This window comes from Scleropages formosus, chromosome 11 (genome assembly GCF_900964775.1).
Source record: "Scleropages formosus chromosome 11, fSclFor1.1, whole genome shotgun sequence".
NCBI lineage: Eukaryota > Metazoa > Chordata > Actinopteri > Osteoglossiformes > Osteoglossidae > Scleropages > Scleropages formosus.
Window position 1 is genome coordinate 27,957,005 of NC_041816.1, and position 22,482 is coordinate 27,979,486.

Here is a 22,482-nt window from a genome sequence, read left to right on the forward strand (position 1 = left end):
GATCATGGTCTGTATTATGTCAAAAGTTGGTGCAGTAGTGTTTCCTTAATTGACAGAGACTTTATTTTATTTATTTTTAATAGAATTTTCAAGACTAAATTTGACGATACAGGTTCCAATCACGTTCCGCGCTGGGCGCCTGTGTGTATAAACGTCGGGGGATCGTCAAACGACAGATACTTCAGGATAGGCCCCTGGCCACCACAACCCTATAATCACCAACAGTTATTGATAACAGATGGACAATACACTTAAAGTAACATACTGCACAAAACTGTTATTAAGTTTCTTTAGTCTAATTAATGAAATACATTTACTCATTCAGCTCAAGCCTTTGTTCAAGGCAACTTACAAAGCAATACCCGTGTATCTGTACCACACTACTTACACTTAAATATATTTACCTGTTTATAGAACTAGGTGCTTTTTTTCTGCATCAATTTAAGTTATGAAGCCGGGTTGAAAATTTGACTACTACCGCCTGCTGCCCGATGCACACGTTACCTACAGACATCTTTGTTATATTACAGTCATATAGAGACTGAAGAACATAAAAGTTACATTTCTATCGTTGTCAAAAAATATACACACAATTTATGTTAAGTAACATTTATATTTTGTATAAAATTAATCATGTCAGTCTCTTCTGCATGAACAGTTGTTGTGTTAAGTGCCACTGAGTGGAAGTCAACCACATAAAAGTGTCTCCAGAAAGTCTCTCCTCCACTTGTGTCCTTAGTGTTGAAAGGGGTGTGTCCATTGTCTCCATGACTGAGTCCATCCATCTGGTTGCTGATTTTCCTCTTTCTCCTTTCCTTCAACTTTCTCAAGCATTAGTCTTTCCAGAAAGTCTGATCTTCACATGACAAGTACAATACCGCAGTCTTATCGTTTGTACTTGTAGTGAGAGTTCTGAGTTCATTTGATCAAGTTGATGTGCTTATTTTCCAGGGTGTCCACGGTATCCTTAAAAGTCCCCTCCACTCCAGCACCACAGTTTGAAGGAGTCTCTGCTTTGTGAAGTCTAACTTCAAAATTGCACAAGACCACCAGACTTGAATGTTAACATATCATCATGCAGACCCTTGAAAGGCTGTGTACGTTCCAGTACGTTCTGGGTCAAGGGATCCTCTCTGTGCAGTGGTACACTTGGCTCACCAGAGACCACCATGCATGGAGTTCTTTGTTTGTCACCATTGTGTCAACCGTTGTTATCGTATCATAATGTAAGGTTAAGGTTTGACATTAACGTTATAATATAAAAATAAGGATAGAAACTTGCAGCAGAGAGCGGGACAAAGTGAGACACTCGTGGCCGCCGTGAATGTCGAAGTCTGCGCTCCGATGACTCATGGAGACACGAGAGGAGAATGAAAGGATGACCGCAGTGTCTCGTGCGACCTGTTCATCGCACCCTGGAGAAAAACACCAGTTTGATCAGCTGATCAGAGCGCACTTAAGGCAAAGGGAGCGCGAGGGAGGCAGAGGGAAAAAAAAGAGGCAGATGGGCGGAACCGGAGCGCATTGCAGCGCAGCGCAGCGCCTCGAGCGCGGAAACACGAGCCTTGCCCCGAGACACACACTACTTCACGGCACACACACACACACACACACACACACAGCGATGAAACGGTGAGGGATCAATAAGAACACCTATAAGAAGTCAGTCCTGTGGAACTTCTCAAAGGTAACTCGTCCTTCCTTTATTTAAGTAAATACTACAGGAGCGGAGTATTAAGCAAAAACCATGATGAGTTTGTGTTATTATTAGTCATTTTGTCGGGTGTTCAGTGAAGGTAACATTTTTGGGAGTGCATGTAAGTTATGTAAATTTAAATACTGTGTGTGTAAAACTAGGAGCATTTTATATTCAATTGTCACCGTTTATTCGAACGTATTCACAGGCAGGGCTTTACACTGTTTACCGCGGCGTAATACCGCATTTCGTCAAGTCAAGATCAGCTCAATCACAATGTTTTCTTCCTTATTGTGTGTGTTAGTCACACTTCCTTTCAGCGAAAAGGAAACCCAGTGCCATCTTTTCTTTTTGAAAATTAAATGAAATTGAGGTGGGGGGGGGTAGCTGGGGGTGTAAACGTGGGTTCGAATCCCACCTGCTGCTGTAGTGCCCTTCATTAAGGTACTAACCCTTAGCTGCTTTTTTAGAAACAGCAAGGAGTTTGGTAAACAAGGCTGAGACTGTAAGTCACTTTGGAGAAGTATCAGTGAATACAGTGTCATGAATAACAGCAAGATACATCAATGGCTTTATGCATTTTTTTAATTCAAAATAAAAATAAGAACTTTTGATGTTATTTGGTCTTTTAGAAAGTAGAACAGGTTCAATGGCTCGAACTGGTCCCATCAGCTTTCCATGGTATCATCTAGAGAACTTATCTTTTTTCTTTGAACCTTGGATCCCAAGAGCCTCCCAAGTGCCCTTTTTCAACCTCATATGGTTTTGTGTGTGTGTGTGTGTGTGTGTGTGTGTGTGTGTGTGTGTGTGTGTGCTGTTTTTTTTCTCATTGTGTGTCTTCACATGTTCAATTGTGTATTCTTCCAGCATTCTCTTGCTTCCTGCATCTTCACACGCCTGTCTGTTTGAGCTCTACTTCTGCTTTCCCCCTCCCTGTCTTCCCTAAATTTGAGGAAAGGCAGCAGAAGGTCTCTCTGTATGTGCTCTTTATTTTCTGGTTTCTGATCAGTCATCTTAGTTGGTGGGGTGTCAGTTTTCACTTGCTGTCAGTTGGCATTGATCATTTCAGCCGCTGTTAAAATAGACCCACACACATCTATAGAGCCACAAGTGTCACTGGATGACAGAGTAGCTCCTTTCAGCACTGGATCCCTTATGAGCATTTTCTGAAAACTCTGCTCTCTGTGATGTTCTCATGGTCATTTGGCAGCACAGCCAGGAGGTACAGTGAGTCCATCTGATGCCTTGCAGTTCTCAGGCCATCAGGTCAAATGTGGGTTGAGGACAAGCTCAGTTCCTGCACAATTTGCATCTTCTCCTTGTAATTGTGCAGTTCCCTCCCACAGTCCAAAGACATGTGCTTCAGGTGAATTGGGCAATTTAAATTGTCTTTAGAGCCTGTGGGTGTTTGTGTGTGTGTGTGTGTGTGTGTGTGTGCGTGTGCGCATTACACTGCTCTGCTCTATAAATGGGTGAATGATTATAGGAAGTTTTTATATATGCCTAGTGTAGTATATTGCCTTGGACAAAGGTGACAGCTAAATAGTTACGTTGAATAATAACTACATTGCTTCTTCAGAAAAGTATCTGCTTTTCCCACAAAAGAAATTTGATGCCATTCTGTTTCAGTGGCTTTACTGTGTTTTACTCAAGTACTTCTACTCATTCTCACAGTATTCCTGTCTTAGTGCTTTATGCTGCGCTGTGTTAACGGAGACCACCTCCTGTGGAGATAACTTGTTTCTAGAACTATCCCTTTCAGTCAGGCACAGACAGGTGTTTTTCATCGTTCCTGATCCAGAGGAAGGTTATTAAAAATTCAGAATCGCTAAACTCATATGGAAGTGGCATAGAAGGCAGAAGCATGTGACCACATTAAGCAATTTTGTGACACGTGGGTCACCCACTCTAGTGTCAGCAGAATAAATGACCACTTCACATGCAACAGTGTAGTGCTAAGCATTCTTACTGTGTGTGTGACAAATAGAGGAAAACGTGTGTCTGCATCATCACACTTAGGCTGAAGAATAAACCGGGAATAGACTAAATGACCAAATTTATGCATCCACTGGCATTGAGCAACCAGGTGAATATGACTTGAGTCATCATCCTCATCAAATCTGAAGCCTTTATTCTAAGCATGTTATGGGATAGTTCTTGTAAAAATTCTTTACTCTGTAGGGCACTAGAGCGGGATGCCCTCAGAACTGGATCACTAACTCTGTGACACTTAGAGTTAGTGTCTATAACCATTTTGTCCCCTATTTGTCTCGTAACAGGTTTTCTGAATGTGCCCCAGCGTTACACACTACAAATCTGAAAAGTGACACTTTAAGAAATTTGCCCCAGTTTGCCTAATTTGCCCCTTCCTCACCTTTCCGTTCTTATTCCATCTCTCTGCATACTGTATGTACACTGTCTGTTTACTCATTTAATGGGCTCTTTGCTAATGGACCTTAAACAGCCATTAATAAAAAGTGAGGACAAATCATTCATTTGTGTGTGCACTATGTGCCAGTGAAAGAGTTTAATTCATAGCTCACCTGTGCCTCACGCAAACCGAGCAGGGCAGATAAAATGTGTTTGTGTGTGGGAGAGCTGTTCTGTGAGCGTTACACGAGCAACATTATACCTCATTGTACATACACACATAGACTCAAAGCTATTATTGTGCATCTTTTTACTAAATTCAAATTATTTTTTCACATATTGTACTCTTGGAAGGATGGGTGATACATTTGCCCACACAGTGGCACAGAGATAATTTCTTGTTGTAAATTTCTTCATTTATTCACCTTTTTCTTCAAAGTGACTTACAGCATTAAGCTGCTTGTTGTTTTTTTACCCCATTTATACAGCTGGGCAATTTTACTGGAGCTATTTGGGTACTTTGCTCAAGGATGCTACAGCACTAGGTGGGATGTGAAGCTGAAACCTTTGGATTTAAAGGCATTAGCGCTAACAACTATGCTACCTGATATCCCTTTGAAAGGACAAAATGTAAATATGAATATTTGACCAGTGAAATGCAGAATTTCTCATAACCTGTAAAAATGCACTCGGAAATGTTCAGTGAATTCTGTCAATCATCTCACTAATGAGAAGTGTCTTTCTTTCTCACAAGATGTCGCCATGATCCCTGGACTGTAGAACCGTGGAGATTAGTTTGCGTGAAACACATCTTTCTAAACTCACAGACGCATCGTCAGATTACACTGAAACACACAGAGACACAGAAGCAGGCCCAATGGCATCCTACACCTCCACCCCTAGCCAGGATCCTGCCTCGCAGGGAACTAATGGTGCAGTGGCACTGAAGGCTGGTGGCTCCGAGGAATCCATGAAGCTGAAGAAGGAGATCTCCCTCCTCAATGGAGTGTGCCTAATCGTGGGCAACATGATCGGCTCCGGCATATTTGTGTCCCCGAAGGGTGTCCTCATGTACAGTGCATCCTACGGGCTGTCGCTGGTGGTGTGGGCCATTGGGGGCGTGTTCTCCGTGTTCGGGGCTCTCTGCTACGCCGAGCTCGGCACCACAATCACCAAGTCGGGCGCCAGCTACGCCTACATCCTGGAGGCATTCGGCGGCTTCCTGGCCTTCATCCGGCTGTGGACTTCTCTACTGATAATTGAGCCCACCAGTCAGGCCGTCATCGCCATCACCTTCTCCAACTACATGGTGCAGCCCATCTTCCCCACCTGCATTGCACCCTACATTGCCAACCGTCTGCTGGCTGCCGCATGCATCTGTGAGTAAGGGGTGCAGATAAGAGTAACGACGGGACTCTTGCACTTTAAGTACACTGACTGATACTGTACACTTATTCACCATAATCTGGTCCTAATTTGACCTGAAAACAGAGAAAAAAAGACAATGATATTGAAATAATGAAATTACTTATTGCTTTATTTCTAATGTTTGTTCCAAGTACATCCCAAATTCACCCAAAAATCACTCTAAATGATGCCTAATATTGTAAGCAGTAGAACAAATTAAAATAGATCAAATAACATTTTAAAACAACAGTATATGTAAAATAAATAAATAATAGCATAAATTAATAAGGTAAACTTACCATGATAGTGCGTGTCAACTGGTGTAACGAAGACAAAGGCTCTAAGTCACATTTAAATTGAATAAGCAGAAAATTAAAGCATAATGGTGCAAAGCAGAGAATGCAAACATAAACAGCTGAGTTTGCAAGGTAGACTGTAGAGTGCTAGACCTGAACTGAGAGAGTGGGTACACAGTTCCCACAATGCAGTGCGTCTCAGTCTTTCTCACACCGCCACTTGGTGTAGTTTTCAAATGCTGTCTCAGCTGTGCTTTACCATATGCTGTAGGTCTGGACCCGACGTCACAAATACATAAACATCCAGACTGACTGAGTGGTATTAATCACAGACCGGACCAGTAAAATACCACATTTCGGGAAACGAAATAACGACGGATGAGTGCACTGTTATTACCTACTAAATTATATTTTTTCTTTGATGAGTTTCTCACCTGGTTGGGTTTGTTGGTCAAAAAACAAGAAAACTGTCATACTTGATTTTCCCACTGTAGAATAAGCAGTTAACTGAGGTGGAAAACAGTGTGAAAGGGCGAAGGCAAAGAATAAGGAGGGCAGAGATATCGCGTCCAGATTCTAGACCCTGGGGCACGTGCTCGTCCTGTGGCAGAGAGAGAGAGGGAAAAAGAGAACTTGCAGACGTCATCAGAGTGCCGGGGATGCAGAACGAAGAATATGGACTTCTCAGCAAGATTTCTCGCGTGCACTGATTAACTGCGCACTGAGGAACATGGAGTGCTGATAGCAGTGAGATAAAGTCCACTGTGGAATTAAAACTTCGACCTTTGCATTTATCATTAATGAAAGCCCTGAATGGGATTTTTAGCGGGAAACAACACAAACAGTAGGACGAACAGAAAAGGTTCCCAGTACTGTACTTTTAAACCCTCTGTCAGTTTTTATAGTGCCCCCTGTAGGCGAGGTGTGGAACTCGACTCACCGTCCAAACCAGAATTTCACGGTGTTTTATACAGATTTTCGCTTGATTGCTTTCCAGGAGTCACAGTTAATGTACTTCTCTATGTGTGTGAACAAATACTGGTAAAAGCAGCAAGGAGATAAGGTTAGGTGTACGGCTTGTAAATGGGTGTGTGGGCCTTAGTGACGCCAGATGTCTTCAAGGGTAAAGATTGCTTCCTTAGTGTTATTTGGACATCAAATATCCAGCGAATCGATAACACAGAGAATATTGTGTCATTGCAGAATCACTCAGAATGGCATATTGTTCCATACACTTTAATCATAGTACGTACAACGTCACGTTGTATTGCACATCATTTACTAAGCCACATATTTAAGATAGTTTGGGTGGCATGATGGCACAGTGAGCATTGCTGTTGTTTCACAGTGCCTGGGTGGTGTGAGAGGATGTGGGTTCGATCCCCACTCAGTCTGTCTGGAGCTTGTATGTTCTCCTAATGCCTCTGTGGATTTTCTGCAGGTGCTCTGGTTTCCTCCCCCAGACTAAAGACATGCTGTTCAGGTTTCCCTATGGTATATGAGTGACAGAGAGGGTGTGTTCCCCAGTGTAAGTAGTGTATCTAGCTGTGTAAGTGACCTTGGTGAATAAGGTGTGTGGGTGGATAACACCACATAATATCCATTGGAAGACCCTTTTGAGAAAAGTGTCTGCTAAATAAATAAATTTATTATAGCGTTCTTTCCAGCAGTTTGACTAAGAGAGTGTAACAAAGGCTTAGGGAAAGCCAGAGAGAAACATGGAGCAGGTTGTGGAGGAGGGGTAACTGCTAATCCTGTTGAAAAGGGAAAAAGTGAAGGCAACCCACAGCCCACCCTCCTGGGGACGCGAACACTACGCATTTAGGGAACAATGTCAGTGTTTTGTAAGCACTTTCTGGTGCAGTCAGGTGGTTCTTCATAAACCCACTGTCTGGTCAGCAGTTCAGTGGATCTGACAGTACGGAAAATGAGGGCAAATGTGTCATCCTGGGGAAGATCAATTTATCCATATACATATAATGTCTATATTACATATCTATTACATACATATATATATGTGTACTATTTCACAGATTAACAGATTAATGTACTAATTAATGTACTGTTAATAGGTATAATTTGAATACCCTCAAGGGAATCCCTAATACTGTTTTATGGATTATTCTACAGATTAAGGACATTATTTATACTAAGAATTACAGAAAAGCCTACATTTTATGATCGAAGGCATCATTCTGCGTCTGTAATTATGCCATGAACCCTTTAGATCCCGGAGAGTGAGCAATATCATTTTAATGTCTCTTCCAAATCATACCGGGAATCATTGCTGGAATTTAACAGCTTGGGAAATATGATTATATTTTATGATTCCTGTAATAACTTGTATTGGAGCGTTCTGAATTTGAAGCGTTGTTTAGATTCCCCGAGCATAAAATGGCGAAACAGTTCTGCGGAAAACACATTTATGTTAAGGAGAAAGAGGATCTCCTTAATTTTACAATATTATTCAACATATCGTAATATACATTTATACACACATATGTACTGCGTTGTACTGTAACTCTCATAAAGTACAAGTAGATCATACCATACAGCATGGTGTACGGTACATAATACCACACACCACTTGACTGCACATCATCCCATCTTTGTTCCACACGGTCGTCAGGAGAGCAGGTGTGTGTTTTCCTGGTCAAATCGAGGAGTTACACTAAACTCATCTCCTTCATACCTTTTTCCCTCCAGTATTTATTGCCTGTGCTGAACCCCGGCATCTGTAAAACCTTTTTTTAATGCATGAAGTTGCCATGTCAATGAGCTTTAGGAAGAGCCTCTGATCACCTTGCGATTACTGCCTGCATGGTTTGAAAGGGCAGCGGTGCAATTACCGCGGTAAGGCTCAGTGGAACAGTGACAGCTGGTATTAATGGCTCCTGACATCAGCGGAAGTGTTCTTGAGGACACGGTCTTTGCAATTGTGCCTTTCCCAGTTAGTGTGCAGTAAATACCGTACCCACTTTGTAGGGTACCGGCCAGAACTGAGTAAACTTTCTCCCTTTACTCCACTCACTCGCTCTGTTTCTGCTCCTCTCGGCTCTGTCCGTCTCACAAAAACAGCAGGCAGAAATGCTGCCGTCAGCAGACCTACTTCCTCAAGATTCCCACAGTCCACTGTACTTTACTCCACACAACACTGTGAACCACATGCAGGATAATAATGTATGTGACACACGGTAACTGCTCTCAGTCGTACAGCGCAGTGCACAGAGTTATACAGTAAGTGCTAGATGACACTTTATAACTTACCGTACGTACTGCTGTATGTGCTGTCTGCGCTCTACACTAACACACTTCAGTGCTCAGAAAAAAACACACACACACACACACACACACACACACACACACACACAGACGGCGCCGATCCCCACCATGTGAGTGGGATCCAGGGGTGTCTGGATTATTTACCCTTCCGAGGACTGCAGGGGGGGTTTGACCACAGTGGCCTCTTCACTGAACAGGGGGTCATAATAAGGCAGGGAGGTAGTGCTGTGCTATTTTGTGTAGGAGACCTGATTTAAACTGAGAAACTGTGATGGACGTTGGGTGTGAAAGCTAAAGAAGGAGTAGAAGACATGATAATGTACCTCTGTTTCGCTATAAAACTGGGAAAAGGTGCAGAAAGGAAAACGACTGGATAATAATCAGTGGTACGATTACTTGTTTAGTAAAACTGTTGGAAAATTATCCACCTATAAAAAGGGTCTGCAACTTTAATAAACAGCGGTGCGCCTTTTAACTTTTTAGGGTTTTTTTACTCATAAAATATCTAGCTATACAACTCAGAAAATGTGTAAAACTAAAAAAACCTGAACAATAAACAGGAGTAGTACTAATTTAGTTTTTTTAGTAAATTATCTAGTTATAAAACTGAGAAAAAGTGCACAGCTAAAAAACTGAGTGATATGTATTTTACTAAAAATACGGGTTAAATACCCACCCAAAGGTATAATAGCAGGACCTGTGTTCTATGTACCTGAAACTTTTTTGTCTGAAGTCTAACTCTTTAACTGCAAGGTCTTACTGTTTGAGAAAATTGAGTGAGTGAGTGAGTGTGTGTGTGTGTGTGTGTGTGTGTGTGTGTGTGGTAGGGAAAGTCACTGGAATGTGCTGCCAGGAGAAGGCAGTCCCACACGTGTCAGTGCCATGCATGACACAGTTTGTACACATGTACACCTCCCTGTACACTGACGCGGCACCATGTCCACTGCAGGCCTGCTGACCTTTGTGAACTGCGCCTATGTGAAGTGGGGGACACGCGTCCAGGACTTCTTCACCTACGCGAAGGTCATTGCCCTCATTGCAGTCATCATTGCTGGGCTCGTCAGGATCTTCCAAGGTACGGTCCGGTCGCCACGGTCAGACGGTCACGGTCAGATCCACGGAGCTGCTTACTGCCACACACACACCCTAAGTGGCAGAGACACTGTGGAAATAAGTCTTACAGGTCTTCTTATGACAACCACCCACCCACCTGGGCCAAAATAGAAAATGATAAAAGGAAAAACTAATTGTGCTTTATGATAGGTAATAAATATATTTTTCTTTTTTATTATTGGAATGAAAACAGTTCATGTGAATAATACAGTGCTTCTTGAAAGTATGTGAAGCCCATAGGAATGGTCATTATTCTTGAATAAAATATTAAACTTATAAAATCTAAATCTTAAAGGTATAAAATGAATAAATGACTATTATTCACACCCCTGATTCTTCGTTTAACCTGTTCAACTTGGGCTTCACTTATTTTTACACCTGCACTGCTTTTGTGTTACTACTACACACTCGATTTCCTCTAAAGTAACACATAGAATTGATCATTACACACCTATTACGTCACACATGAGAAAGACTGTATCCCATTAAATACTCATTTCGTGGTAAAACTAAGGTACACAAAGGGTTCACATACTCTTGGTCAACACTGTGTCTTAATGTTTCTAAAAGTCACTTATTTTCTCGGCGTCTCCCCTGTACCTTATGTTTCAGGTCAGACGCAGAATTTCGAGGGCATGTTTGAGGGCTCGTCGCGGGACCCCGGCGATGTGGCTCTGGCCCTCTACTCTGCTCTCTTCTCCTACTCAGGCTGGGACACCCTGAATTTTGTCACAGAAGAGATCAAGAACCCCGAGAGGTGTGTGATGACCCTGTGCTCTGAGCACTGGGGGAACTGGGGATCAATGGAAGGAGGTCAAGGGTTCGAGGAGGAGCCAAGGGGACTGTGTCCCTGTGTCCAAGTGGAATTAAATGAACAGATCCAAGTAGAGGGTGTGACAGCGGGTGGAGCAAAAAGAGCTGAGAGCTTTGGCAGTTTACATTCAGACGCAAGTGACGTGCGCATCTCTTTTCTTGGGAAATCTTCTATTGTTTGCAAGCATCATATTATGCTCACACTCAGATATTTTTTATATCTCATTTTATACATATTATAAATAACGTTATATGCTATAACATTATTACTCACAGCGCCAGGGTGTTGTAAGAGAGCGGGGTTCGATCCCCTCTCAGTTCGTGGGGTGTTTGCGGATTTGCCCTTTGTCCATGTTGGTTTCCTCCAGGTGCTCTGGTTTCCTCCCACAGTCCAAAGACATGCAGTTCAGGTTGATTGGTGAATCTAAACTGCCCTTAATGAGTGACTGTGCAATGGACTGGTGTCCAATCCAAGGTGCTCCCACACTCAGCCTTACACCCACTGCTTCCAAGATAGGCTCCGGTTCGCTGTGACCCCAATCAGGTCAAAGTAGTTATTGAAAGTGGATGGAGAAATATTAGATATTATTTTATAAAATTTATGTAACGGGTATTTGGGGTGCGGTGGCGCAGTGGGTTGGACCACAGTCCTGCTCTCCAGTGGGTCTGGGGTTCGAGTCCTGCTTGGGGTGCCTTGCGATGGACTGGCGTCCTGTCCTGGGTGTGTCCCCTCCCCCTCCGGCCTTACACCCTGTGTTACCAGGTAGGCTCCGGTTCCCCGCAACCCCGTATGGGACAAGCGGTTCTGAAAATGTGTATGTGTGTGTGTGTGTGAGGGGTACCCTGTAATATGCCGCCAAGTCATGCCCAATGATTCTGGGATAGGTGCTGCAACCCTGATGGATAAGTGGTTAACAAAAGTTTATTTTACAACGGAGAAATGTGCAACTATAAATGAGTGATTAAACACTCATTCCTCAACTTAGGAGCACAGCTGGACATTAATTTTGTTCATAGCTCATTTTGTTTGTAACACTGGTGTCAGTTTTACATGTCACAATCTGCAAAATTTTAATAATCCAGATGTACCTTGATTTATTTACAGATCATGTTCTGTAAAAATCTTGGAAACAGCTGAAATAAGTAAAAAACTAAAATAAGTTTTCATTGTCAGCAACATTAACATTAAAACTAATTCGGAAGGACTGAAAATAAAAAAAAATGTAATTTAGGTTATAAATCAATTTGGAAATCAAAACTGAAAATACAGAAACTGGTTACATTTGTGTATCTCAAAAAATTGAAACACCGCTGACTTTGGCTGTGGGTCATGTGTTCAAAAGCATTTTGGGTTCCGGCATGTTCCACATGAACTTCTTTTTCAAGATGAACTCGACCCTCTAGCAGCTTCTGGGTCAGGACTCACAGCAGGTCCTCATGGCTGCTGGAGCTCTGTATGGTTCACAGAATAACTTCCATTAATTGGAGGCCTCCTTGCCCTTCAAGTTCTGGGTGTTGTTACTGTAAAATTAATTAAATAAAGCCGTGAAGCACGGATGTTGAACATGAGCCAACACACCCCGTGGCTCTCAAGGACTGGTACTGCTCAACCCTGCTCTAAGTGCTGACATACGGTGTATCCATTACCCTCTGGTGTGTGTGCTGTGTGTTGTGTGTGTGGTGTGTGTGTGTGGTGTGTGTGATCTGCAGGAACCTGCCCCTGGCCATTGCCATTTCCATGCCAATAGTGACCGTGATCTACATTCTGACCAATGTGGCTTATTACACAGTTCTCGACATCCCTGCCATTCTGGACAGCGACGCTGTGGCCGTGGTAAGATGAATATCCTCATTACTCTCCATTCTTACAGATACATGTTTTAGGTACTTGTCTTTTGTGGAATGCGCTTTTGATCTCAGCGCTTGAATGCTCACATGGTGTCCGTGCCGTGTGTGGCAGACTTTTGCAGATCAGGTGTTTGGGGTATTGAACTGGACCATCCCGCTCGCTGTCGCCCTCTCCTGCTTTGGAGGACTCAATGCGTCCATCCTGGCTGCCTCACGGTGGGAATCTAGATACACCCAAATTTTCTTTGCTCTTCCTCTTCATCATCATCTTCATAATAATGTCATCAAGAGCATGGTGGACAGTCGGAGGGTCACTGAAATCATGAACTTAGGAAGAAGGGATTGGTTGCCCCCAGTATTGAAGCAAACCTGTGTAGATCTCCATTATAGACCCTTTGTTCCCTTAATTCGTATCAAACAGTTGCACCATTGACTGGACTGGTCCACAGACTGCACCTCCACTGATTGCGTGTCTGGTGGTCACGATGTTGTTGCTCCAACCCCAACAGGTTGTTCTTCGTGGGCTCCAGGGAGGGCCATCTCCCCGACTCTCTGTGCATGATCCACGTCCACCGCTTCACCCCCATTCCCGCCTTGCTCTTCAACGTTAGTCCTCACCTCAGTCTACCTCATGCATTGCCATTATGTGTGTGCGTGTTTGTGTGCGTGCCTGGGAAAGTGAACCTGTATACTGACAGAACCGCTCTACTGTAAAGGCGGTGGTATAACCATGTTTTTGGTGAAGGCTCTGCTAGCCAGATGTGTGTCATTGTTCATGCATGTAGTGTGTTCCTGAGTGAACGAATCACGTAATGTGGTGTTATTAAGCCATATGGCTCTAATGTGGACATTATTAATTAATATTAATAAATAATATTATTAATCCTACATTGTTTTTGGCTAGGGGGCCATGGCTTTGATTTACCTGTGTGTGGAGGACATCTTCAAACTCATTAATTACTACAGCTTCAGCTACTGGTTCTTCGTGGGGTTGTCCATCCTGGGTCAACTTTACCTGCGCTGGAAAGAGCCTGATCGAACCCGCCCGCTGAAGGTAGAACACTGTGGATTTACATTTACTCTTTGCAAGCATTTCAGCTTCAGTAGCAGGCAACTGAATGATCTCCAACAGCACTGTGGAATTTCAGCCAAGGTTTCTCTCTCGGAACACTAACGCGTCTCGATCTTTTCCAGCTTAGCATCTTCTTCCCAGTGGTCTTCTGTCTCTTAACCGTGTTCCTGGTGGTGGTGCCACTCTACAGTGACACCATTAACTCCCTGATTGGCATCGCCATTGCCCTTTCGGGAGTGCCCGTTTACTTTTTGTGCTGCAATACACCTGCCCAGCGGAGGCCCCTGTGGCTTCGCAAAGCCATCGGTGAGATTTTTACCGCACCCAAACAATAATGTTACCAATATTGAACACAGCAACCTGCTTTACAACGTAACTGCATCATGCTGTTCAACTTATATAATTTTTTTTTTTTTTTTTTTTATAAATGATTAACATAATTTATCCTTTTTTCCCCTCCCACATTTCACATTGGCATGTTCAGCCTCTTCAGCTCTGCTTGTTCAGAAGGTCTGCTATTCCGTATTGACGGAGATGGACGTTGACGACAAACACCAATAACGCTGTGAAACAGAGACCTTTGATCGACATTAACCAGATGCTGACAGGAGGAACAATCCCACTCATCCGCAGAAAGACAGACTTAAGCGTAATGCAGCATCAAGACTGACACTGGAGCCAATCTGATCATCACATGACCATAAAGACAGGATGACTCCTGAGCGCAGCAATGGGGGATGTCCTTTCAGAGAAGCATCGCCACATTGACAATCCGCTAGTGATGAAAATAAGTTGGTTATTTATATATAAAGTCAAAAACATACATCTAGGTCTAATCTGTCAAGTAGCAGTGGAGAGAATGTTAATTCCGTATGGGTAAAAATATGTCTTCTTTGTATACATAGTTATTAAAACACACTGCTCTCGCACAACTCAACCCCGGCTAAGCCGTGATTGGCTGAAGAGTTCCGGATCTGAGGAGTATAACAGTTCGAATGGCACAGAAGGATGTTGTCAAAGGAAATTAAAGGTTTGGGGATGTGGGGAATAAAATTCAAACATGGAAAGGGAGACAAAAATTCCAAACAGGATGTTGTTTAATAGAGATTACATTAATTATACATCTGCACCCCAACCCAAACAGGAGGTCACACATAAACTCCCTCCATCGGGAGTGAAACATCCAGAGAAGCAGCACAGATCAGGTTACTCCTGATCCCTTCATCTAAAACTATATATACAGCTTGATCACCCAGATTCTCACTCCTTTCCGTTTATCCAATCGTTTCCTCCCATGGCTTCTTCTTGCTGCCTGTGGTCTCTAACCGTGACTTGGGACTGGCTGCTTTTACTGTTGTGCTGGATGCTGCCATCTGCTGCAAGGGATTGTGGGTGAAGGTCTGTCTCAAGGGACCTAGGAAAGAGCAGTGAAATCAAATGGAATTAAAGTACTTAGACATACAACCACCTAAACATACACCATGACAACAGGAAGACAGGTATGGAATAGAAACAGTCACATGTGTACCAACGCAACCAAATGGAGTTTAAAAAAAAAACCTCAAGTGCCTCTCTCGTACCTTTGGCTGCAAGGTCCAGATGGTTCTTTATTCGATTTTCTCTCTCCTCGAGCTGCTGGGCCAGCTGAGCATTTTTCCAGCCTAATATTAACATGGAGGGGCACAGAGAGGAAGGACAGAGACCATTAGCATGTGAAGGAAGTGATGACCAGTGTGACAGTGTGAGGTCACCTCATGCGTACTTTATTTATCGGACTCTTTTCTCCAAAACGACTAAAAATATTAAGCTACTTACAGCTATTGACCCATTCATATAGCTAGAGCTTTAGGGTAAGTACCTTGATCTAGGGCACTACAGTTGAAGGTGGGATTCGAACTTGCAACCTTTGGGTCCACATGCAGCAGCACTACTACACTACCAACTGTTTCTGCACTGAAGAGTTAACAGCTACACAGAAACAATAGTTCCTTCAATTCTGCCCACCCCACTTTGAAACCTGCCCCCCCCCCATTTCCTTCATCGGCCCCTGTGAACCCATCTTCAGATCTCCACTGGTCACCAAGGGGAACGTACCAGTCTTAATGCTCTTGATGAAGCCTTCGTTCTTTGGCAGGGCAGAAGAGGGGTGCTTAATGCGCTCAGGGATATTCAGCTTCCTACGGACTGCAGGGTGCCTTAGCAAGGCCACCTGGCCCAGCGAGAAGAGGTTAGAGGTCAACCAGTAGGTAAACACTGCCTGCAGGGAGAGAGACAGGACTTGAGGTCAGCAATGAATCGTACACAACCAACAAAGAACCAACGTTCAAAACAGACCAGGAACTCCAAATCGCTTTCTGACCGTAGGGAAGTTAATGGTGAGGGGCAGGATGATGAAGGGCATGATCCTGAACACTGTCTTCATTGCCCGCAGGTTGGGGTTGTCCACTCCTGACTCGGCCCCAAGCTAAAAGACAGGAAGAGAGGGTATGTTAATACCTCGAAACACGGGTAGCCTCTACTATATGTAATTATACTTATTGTCCTTTATTTGCTCAGCAAAATATGAGGGGTAAAATAATCCTAGTTTCTGCTGTGATTAATTATCATTCACAAGGAACTTTGTTATTTTCACTGTGTTCTCTTTGCATTAAAACTGATCAAATTTACAGCCACAAACCAATAAAGATATGTTCATGCGTTAAAGAGCTAGTGGAAAACAACGCCAACTCAGACAAGCACCAAGAAGTGGAGCAGAAAGAAGGGAATGAAACAGGACAGTTCTGAGAGGATAGAGGAAAACACTGCAGTGGTGTGTAGGGGAGGCTGCACCTCGAGAATGGCGAACATGGTCCCTGTCACAGCCAGCGGCAGGATATAAAAAGGATCAGCTGCGGTGAGGTCCGGAAACCACCATATCCCGCCGCTTTGCATGCTGGGAACTGGGAGGTAAGCCATCTTCCTGAGGGCGATGAAGAAGGAGATGAAGACAGGGGCCTGGAAGACAGAAGCACTGAAAGTTACAGCTGTGCATTCAATACAAAAACAGCAAGAGTGCTAATATTTCATAATATTTCTGTTTTATATTACATTTGCACATGTTTATCAATCATATAGCAGTAGATGGTAAGTGATGGGCACAGAAACAGGAGGAGCAGATGTGACTCTGGGTAAAGAAAAATTTAATGGAGAAGAAGCAGACCTGCACCAAGGGGACGAGAAACCCGCGGAGAGGATTCACATCGTGCTTCCTCTGGAAGAGCATCATTTCTGAGTAGGACTTGGAGACTGAGGGGGACAGCAATAAAACCACCACATGACAAAAGGTTCACGAGAGGGAATATCAGGTGAGAAGTTTAAACAAGCAAAGGATTTAAGATTCTTTTAAAATCAAACTATGAGTAATTAATATATAGGCCAGATCAAAACACTGGTATGATCATAGCGATCAGTGCTATTCAATTTCAAAGAGAGCGAGTCAAATATTGCTCAGAGGAAAAACTGACAGAAAGTGTGGTTATTTTTACATTTAAAAAAAAAATAAAAAAATTCCAGCAGTAAATAGGCCGGAGGTTGCACTTGAAGGCCCCAAAAAATATGAAGGCAGGGGACTAACACTCAAATTTGTTCCCGCTCATCTTGGCCTCGTTCATGCGGTTGCTCAGCTTGGTCATCTCAGGAAGGACATTGTTGAGCTTCGCCGCCTCTCTCTGGCCCTTCACGATCACCGGGAACACGGCACACCTGGCCAGAATCGTACCTGTGGACGGGAGCAGGGAGACCACGGGGGTGTAAAGTGGGTTTTCTGCCGCTATTACATACACTGCGATAAGTAGCACAGCATTTCCTGTATGAACTCTAGGGCCAGTAAAGCAGCAGAACCCATTTTAACCACATTCCAACTGAGTCCTAACAGCGGATCTACAGCAGGTGTCCTGAGAGCAGCTGTGGAACTGAAATCGCCAAAGCGTTAAAGATGGAAAAATCCATAATGTATTTTATGCTAATATTGTGTGCTCTTCTCCACACACGCACACACGCACTCCCTGAACGGCTTGTCCCACACAGGGTCACGGGGAGGCGTAAGGCTGGAGGGGACACACCCAGGACGGGACGCCAGTCTGTCGCAAGGCACCCCAAGCGGGACTCAAACCCCAGACCCACCAGAGAGCAGGACCTGGTCCAACCCACTGCACCACCACGCCCCCCATTGCTCTTCTCCACCATTATACAAACACTAAGGACTAACATACTGTAAAAGAAGAATAAATTTAATCCCACTGTGATATGTAGCTTCATTCTACACAACTCTTAAATGGCTACTGGTTTCGATGCACTTTACCTCACTTTTTACTGGGCCATGGAGAAATGCAATTTCTTTTTTTTTGCAGGCCAGAAATGCAGAGAATTCAATATTTCACCACCACTGACCCCTTAGGATACCCACAGGGGTCTTTTTTGACCGTTAATGGTCATTTCTCTCTGCAAGACCTTGGGTCATCCTGAACTGAGTCACTTTGGAGAAGACACACACTGTCTGAACCGCTTGTCCCATACGGGGTCGCGGGGAGCCGGAGCCTACCCAGCAACACAGGGCATAAGGCTGGAGGGGGAGGGGACACACCCAGGACGAGATGCCAGTCCATCGCAAGGCACCCCAAGCGGGACTTGAACCCCAGACCCCCCAGAGAGCAGGACCCAGTCCAACCCACTGCGCCACCGCACCCCCCTCATTGGAGAAGAGCGTTTGCTAAATGATGGTACATGTATTTAGGTCTTCGATCACAAACACGTTTGGGTACCTTCTCCAGTGAGACACACATAATACAACGCTGTCAAAACTGTGAGCTGTGTGTGCATTTCCCCAAGAGCTCAACCCCGACATGACTCCACCAAGAATAAAGAACCTTGAAGACTCTCTCGATGCTGCTATCTTTACTCAACTTCAGACCTTCTTCCAAGACTCAGGCATGTGAAGCACTGCAAGGGCCTAGTTTACACTGTTGGTGACCATGATTTAAAATGTTAGTGAGACAAAGTGCTCCTTTTGCAATTCCTGCTCTCGGCCTTGTTGACATCTCTTCTGGAACTGTTCATTAACATAGACAGCCTAGAAGGACCCGTGCAGATTTTTCAATGAGCACCTGTGTAATCAGTTTTCGTATTATTATTTACAGATGTCACTTTGTTGCCATGACAACGACAGGATGAGAGATGAAGAATACTGATTGACTGATTTTTTTTTTTTTTTTTTACTTGGAGAATTTCACTTTCAGAAAGGTAAATTAAGTAAATTCCAGTCCAGTATGTACCCAAACTGGCCTTGCGCCCTGTGCCTCCAGAATGGGCTCCACACCACCACGAACCCAGACCTGGACAAGCACTTACTGAAGTATCAGAAAGGACAAGTAAAATCAGTGTGATCGCAGTGATGTCAAATGTTATATCGATATTATGTTGACCTCCAGTAACTCAGCTGGGTTCTTCTTTCCAAGTTTTAGTGTAATCTCTGTTTCTTTTCCCTTGTAAGAAATTTGTTCCAGTTTTATCTGTCTCTTCTGTTTCTCTGGCATTTCCTTCTTTCTTACAGTTTATGTGGGAAACTGATAACAGTTAGAGCTGCTACCATCTGATGTGAAGGTCACTGGTTCGAATCTCACCAACTGCTGTTGTACCCTAGATCAAGGTGCACACACACACACACACACTGACTGAAACTGCTTTCCCCAAGCGGGGTCACAGCAAGCTGGAGCCTAACCCGGCAGCAGAGGGCGTAAGGCTGGAGGGAGAGGGGACGGCAATCTGTCGCAAGGCACCCCAAGCGGGACTTGAATCCCAGACCCACCAGAGAACAGGGACAGGCCAAACCCGCTGCACCACCATACCCCCCCGAGATCAAGGTACCCTAAATTGGTACAGTAAAATTACCCCGCTGTATAAATGGGGAAGTAAACTGCAGGTTACTCAATACTTTCACTGCTTTAAGTAAGTGTGGGCAAAATGAATAAATGTACATGTTTGTATTGCTGGGAATTAATGGAAAAGTAAACAATGCCAGTCAGAGCTAAGAGTTCATATAGTACTTCTCTGAGGGCGAGAGGCACTCAGTGTCAGTGTGCATTACCTGACACACACACACACACGCACACGCACACGCACGCACTTCTGCCATGGCCCTCCTCCACCACATCTCACCAGCCACGATAGCCCCCCACCAGGGCAAACCGATGTCCACGTGCAGGAACTCGAGGATGTTCTGAATTAGCCCCACGGGAGTGTAGCTCCCCAAGCCCAGCTCTGCGAGGCTCAGCTCCGGACCCCCTCCCTGCAGCACGTCCAGGGCCGTGGGCGCTGTGTCCGCCGCCTGCTCTAGAACCGGCTGCGTGATGATGGGGGCTGTGTCAGGCAGCAGGTTCGGAGAGGCGCTGGAGTCAGCTATGGGGGAGGGTGTGTCCAGCGTTGTGGCTGCTGTGGGTACAGGTTCAACTGTGACCTGAAGTACAAAAAAAAAAAAAAAAAACTATTGTGCAGTTTTACAGTTATTAAATCTCCGCTGTGCTACAGGTACAATTAGAAACAATCCCTAAACAAATTAACGATCCAGTCACACTTTTCCCAGGATGTCTACAGGGTGGCGCAGCAGTGAGAGACACAACCCTGCAAAGTCCCCAGTCCTGCTGCAGTACCCATAATTTGTTCACTTACCCAGAACTGATGCAGTAAAAATTACCCAGTTGTATAAACAGGTAAATAACTAACTACTTAGTGTACAAACCGAAAGTTGAAACTCATTCTGGAGGGGAAGTATCAGTTAAACACTTGAATAAAAATAATAATACATGAATAGGACACATGACACTCAGGCAATAGTCACTGTGGACAATGGTGTCAAATAAAAATACTAATTTAAATAATAATTTAACTTCCAAAATTAACCAAAAATTACTTGGGAGAACTTTTGTTTTGGCTGAATATTTATTATAGCTGGATATTAACTCTGAAGCACGGTTTACAATTCACAGCAGTTATGAGGGAAGTTTCAGTGAGCAGATTTGAACCTATGACTTTTTCTGGTCCATAGCAGACTGATGATAATAATAATAATAATAATAATAATAATAATAATAATAATCAATAGTTAGTTAATACTAAGAATCTGTTGATGTATTGGACTGTGATAACAACAATTATTTCCCTCTTTCCCCAACACACCTGCGAGCTGCTGTGTCTCACTGACACGACACTGACCACCCACAGCTGCCCGTGGGGGTGTCGTCCAGGCGACGGACATGTGACGAAACCCCGATTTACTCTGGCAGGACACAGCAGCCACCTCTGAAACAAAAGCACATGACTCAAGGTAACAAAGAGAGATCATTTTAAACAAGATTATATGTTAGAATACAACCATACTGTTCCACTGAAACTAGGGTGGAAAATAAACATGAATCCTGCCGTGCGCACAATGGCCAGCAGATGGCGCAGTAGTTAGAGCTGTTGTTGTCCGGTACCGTAATCTGACTGTTTCTTGCTACTCTCTGGTCGTACAACTGACCAGGGCACTAAGCCTCGACTACTGCGGTAAAGCAGACCGTACCGTACAACGGTAAATGACGTGTGAAAAGGAGCAACTGACGCGAACACAACCACCGGCGGACAAACCAGCCAATCAATGTTGAATGTCACGACACACAAGACTCACGCGGAAAGTTGCCTGTGGAAAGGAGAACAAAGAACTATCCTCGTTCCCGAAATCGAGACACAGCAAAGTGACACGCACCAGTCTGCGGGTATCCGAAAGTCGCTGCGCACTAGAGACGCTTCTCTCCGCCTTTCTCAGCAGACATTTGGCCAGCGAGCCCGCAGAGCACCAGCCTCTCAGCGCCGCCATCTTGGGTCGAAGGAGGGCGGAGCTGTGAAAGACCGTAGGGTATGGATCGGGTGGCGAGTCAAACTTCGCCGCGCTCTCGTTTCGTAATTCATTTAATTTTGTGTCATTTGTACTACAGTTCGTCTGTGTTTATCTCACGCCTTCCTCCAAGGCGATTTACAACAGTGGGACTTTTAAAGTCACTTTATACGTACAAACTTAGGATGATTTACCCGTTTATTCAGGACGGTATTCTTACTATATCAATTCAGGGTCAGTGAATGTGTTCATTACATTAACAGGAAGAAACACTTAGTTCCGGACGCATGATTCTAAGTACACTTAGTTATTTTCCACCAGGAAAAAAATGTTTATCAGCCTATAGGGTGTAAGTTGACAAAGGTTGCTTAATTGTCATTGGTTAATTCTTAATTGAAGCGGGAATTGTTATAGGCTGCAGTTAGGAGCTTTTGCGCACGGGAGCAGAAAGGGTTCCACAGCCAGAAGTGAGATTGTGACACGAGCTGCTTCCCTTAATAAACTTTTATTTGTGCGCTCAGTGTTCTGCCGTGTTTCCGTAAAACCTCCACAGAACAGTCTACCTTCCTTTCGGACACCACTGGATAAAACTTTATCCAAATGTTGACAATTCCTAATCACCTTCCTAGTAATATTATATATATATTTAAATATACTGTATGGACATTTGCTTTACATA

General features: G+C 44.0%; 2 protein-coding genes across 2 annotated transcripts; one reads left to right on the forward strand and one right to left on the reverse strand.

The window, feature by feature from the left end:
• Window positions 1-1,512: 1,512 nt before the first annotated feature.
• LOC114911839 (Y+L amino acid transporter 2-like) lies at window positions 1,513-14,517 on the forward strand. The gene is made up of 10 exons (XM_029255987.1): window positions 1,513-1,687; window positions 4,821-5,445; window positions 10,001-10,126; window positions 10,777-10,921; window positions 12,688-12,811; window positions 12,938-13,041; window positions 13,335-13,431; window positions 13,730-13,879; window positions 14,020-14,203; window positions 14,382-14,517. Exons 2-10 carry the CDS (start codon window positions 4,944-4,946, stop codon window positions 14,456-14,458), a joined length of 1,509 nt encoding a protein of 502 aa, XP_029111820.1. The 5' UTR covers window positions 1,513-1,687; window positions 4,821-4,943; the 3' UTR covers window positions 14,459-14,517.
• Window positions 14,518-15,000: 483 nt separating this feature from the next.
• Window positions 15,001-21,785, reverse strand: LOC108930624 (mitochondrial inner membrane protein OXA1L-like). The gene is made up of 10 exons (XM_029256087.1): window positions 21,597-21,785; window positions 21,107-21,229; window positions 20,090-20,387; window positions 17,511-17,654; window positions 17,097-17,182; window positions 16,727-16,891; window positions 16,257-16,361; window positions 15,992-16,154; window positions 15,478-15,558; window positions 15,001-15,311 (listed from the first exon to the last, which is right to left on the reverse strand). Exons 1-10 carry the CDS (start codon window positions 21,783-21,785, stop codon window positions 15,172-15,174), a joined length of 1,494 nt encoding a protein of 497 aa, XP_029111920.1. The 3' UTR covers window positions 15,001-15,171.
• Between the last annotated feature and the right edge of the window lie 697 nt (window positions 21,786-22,482).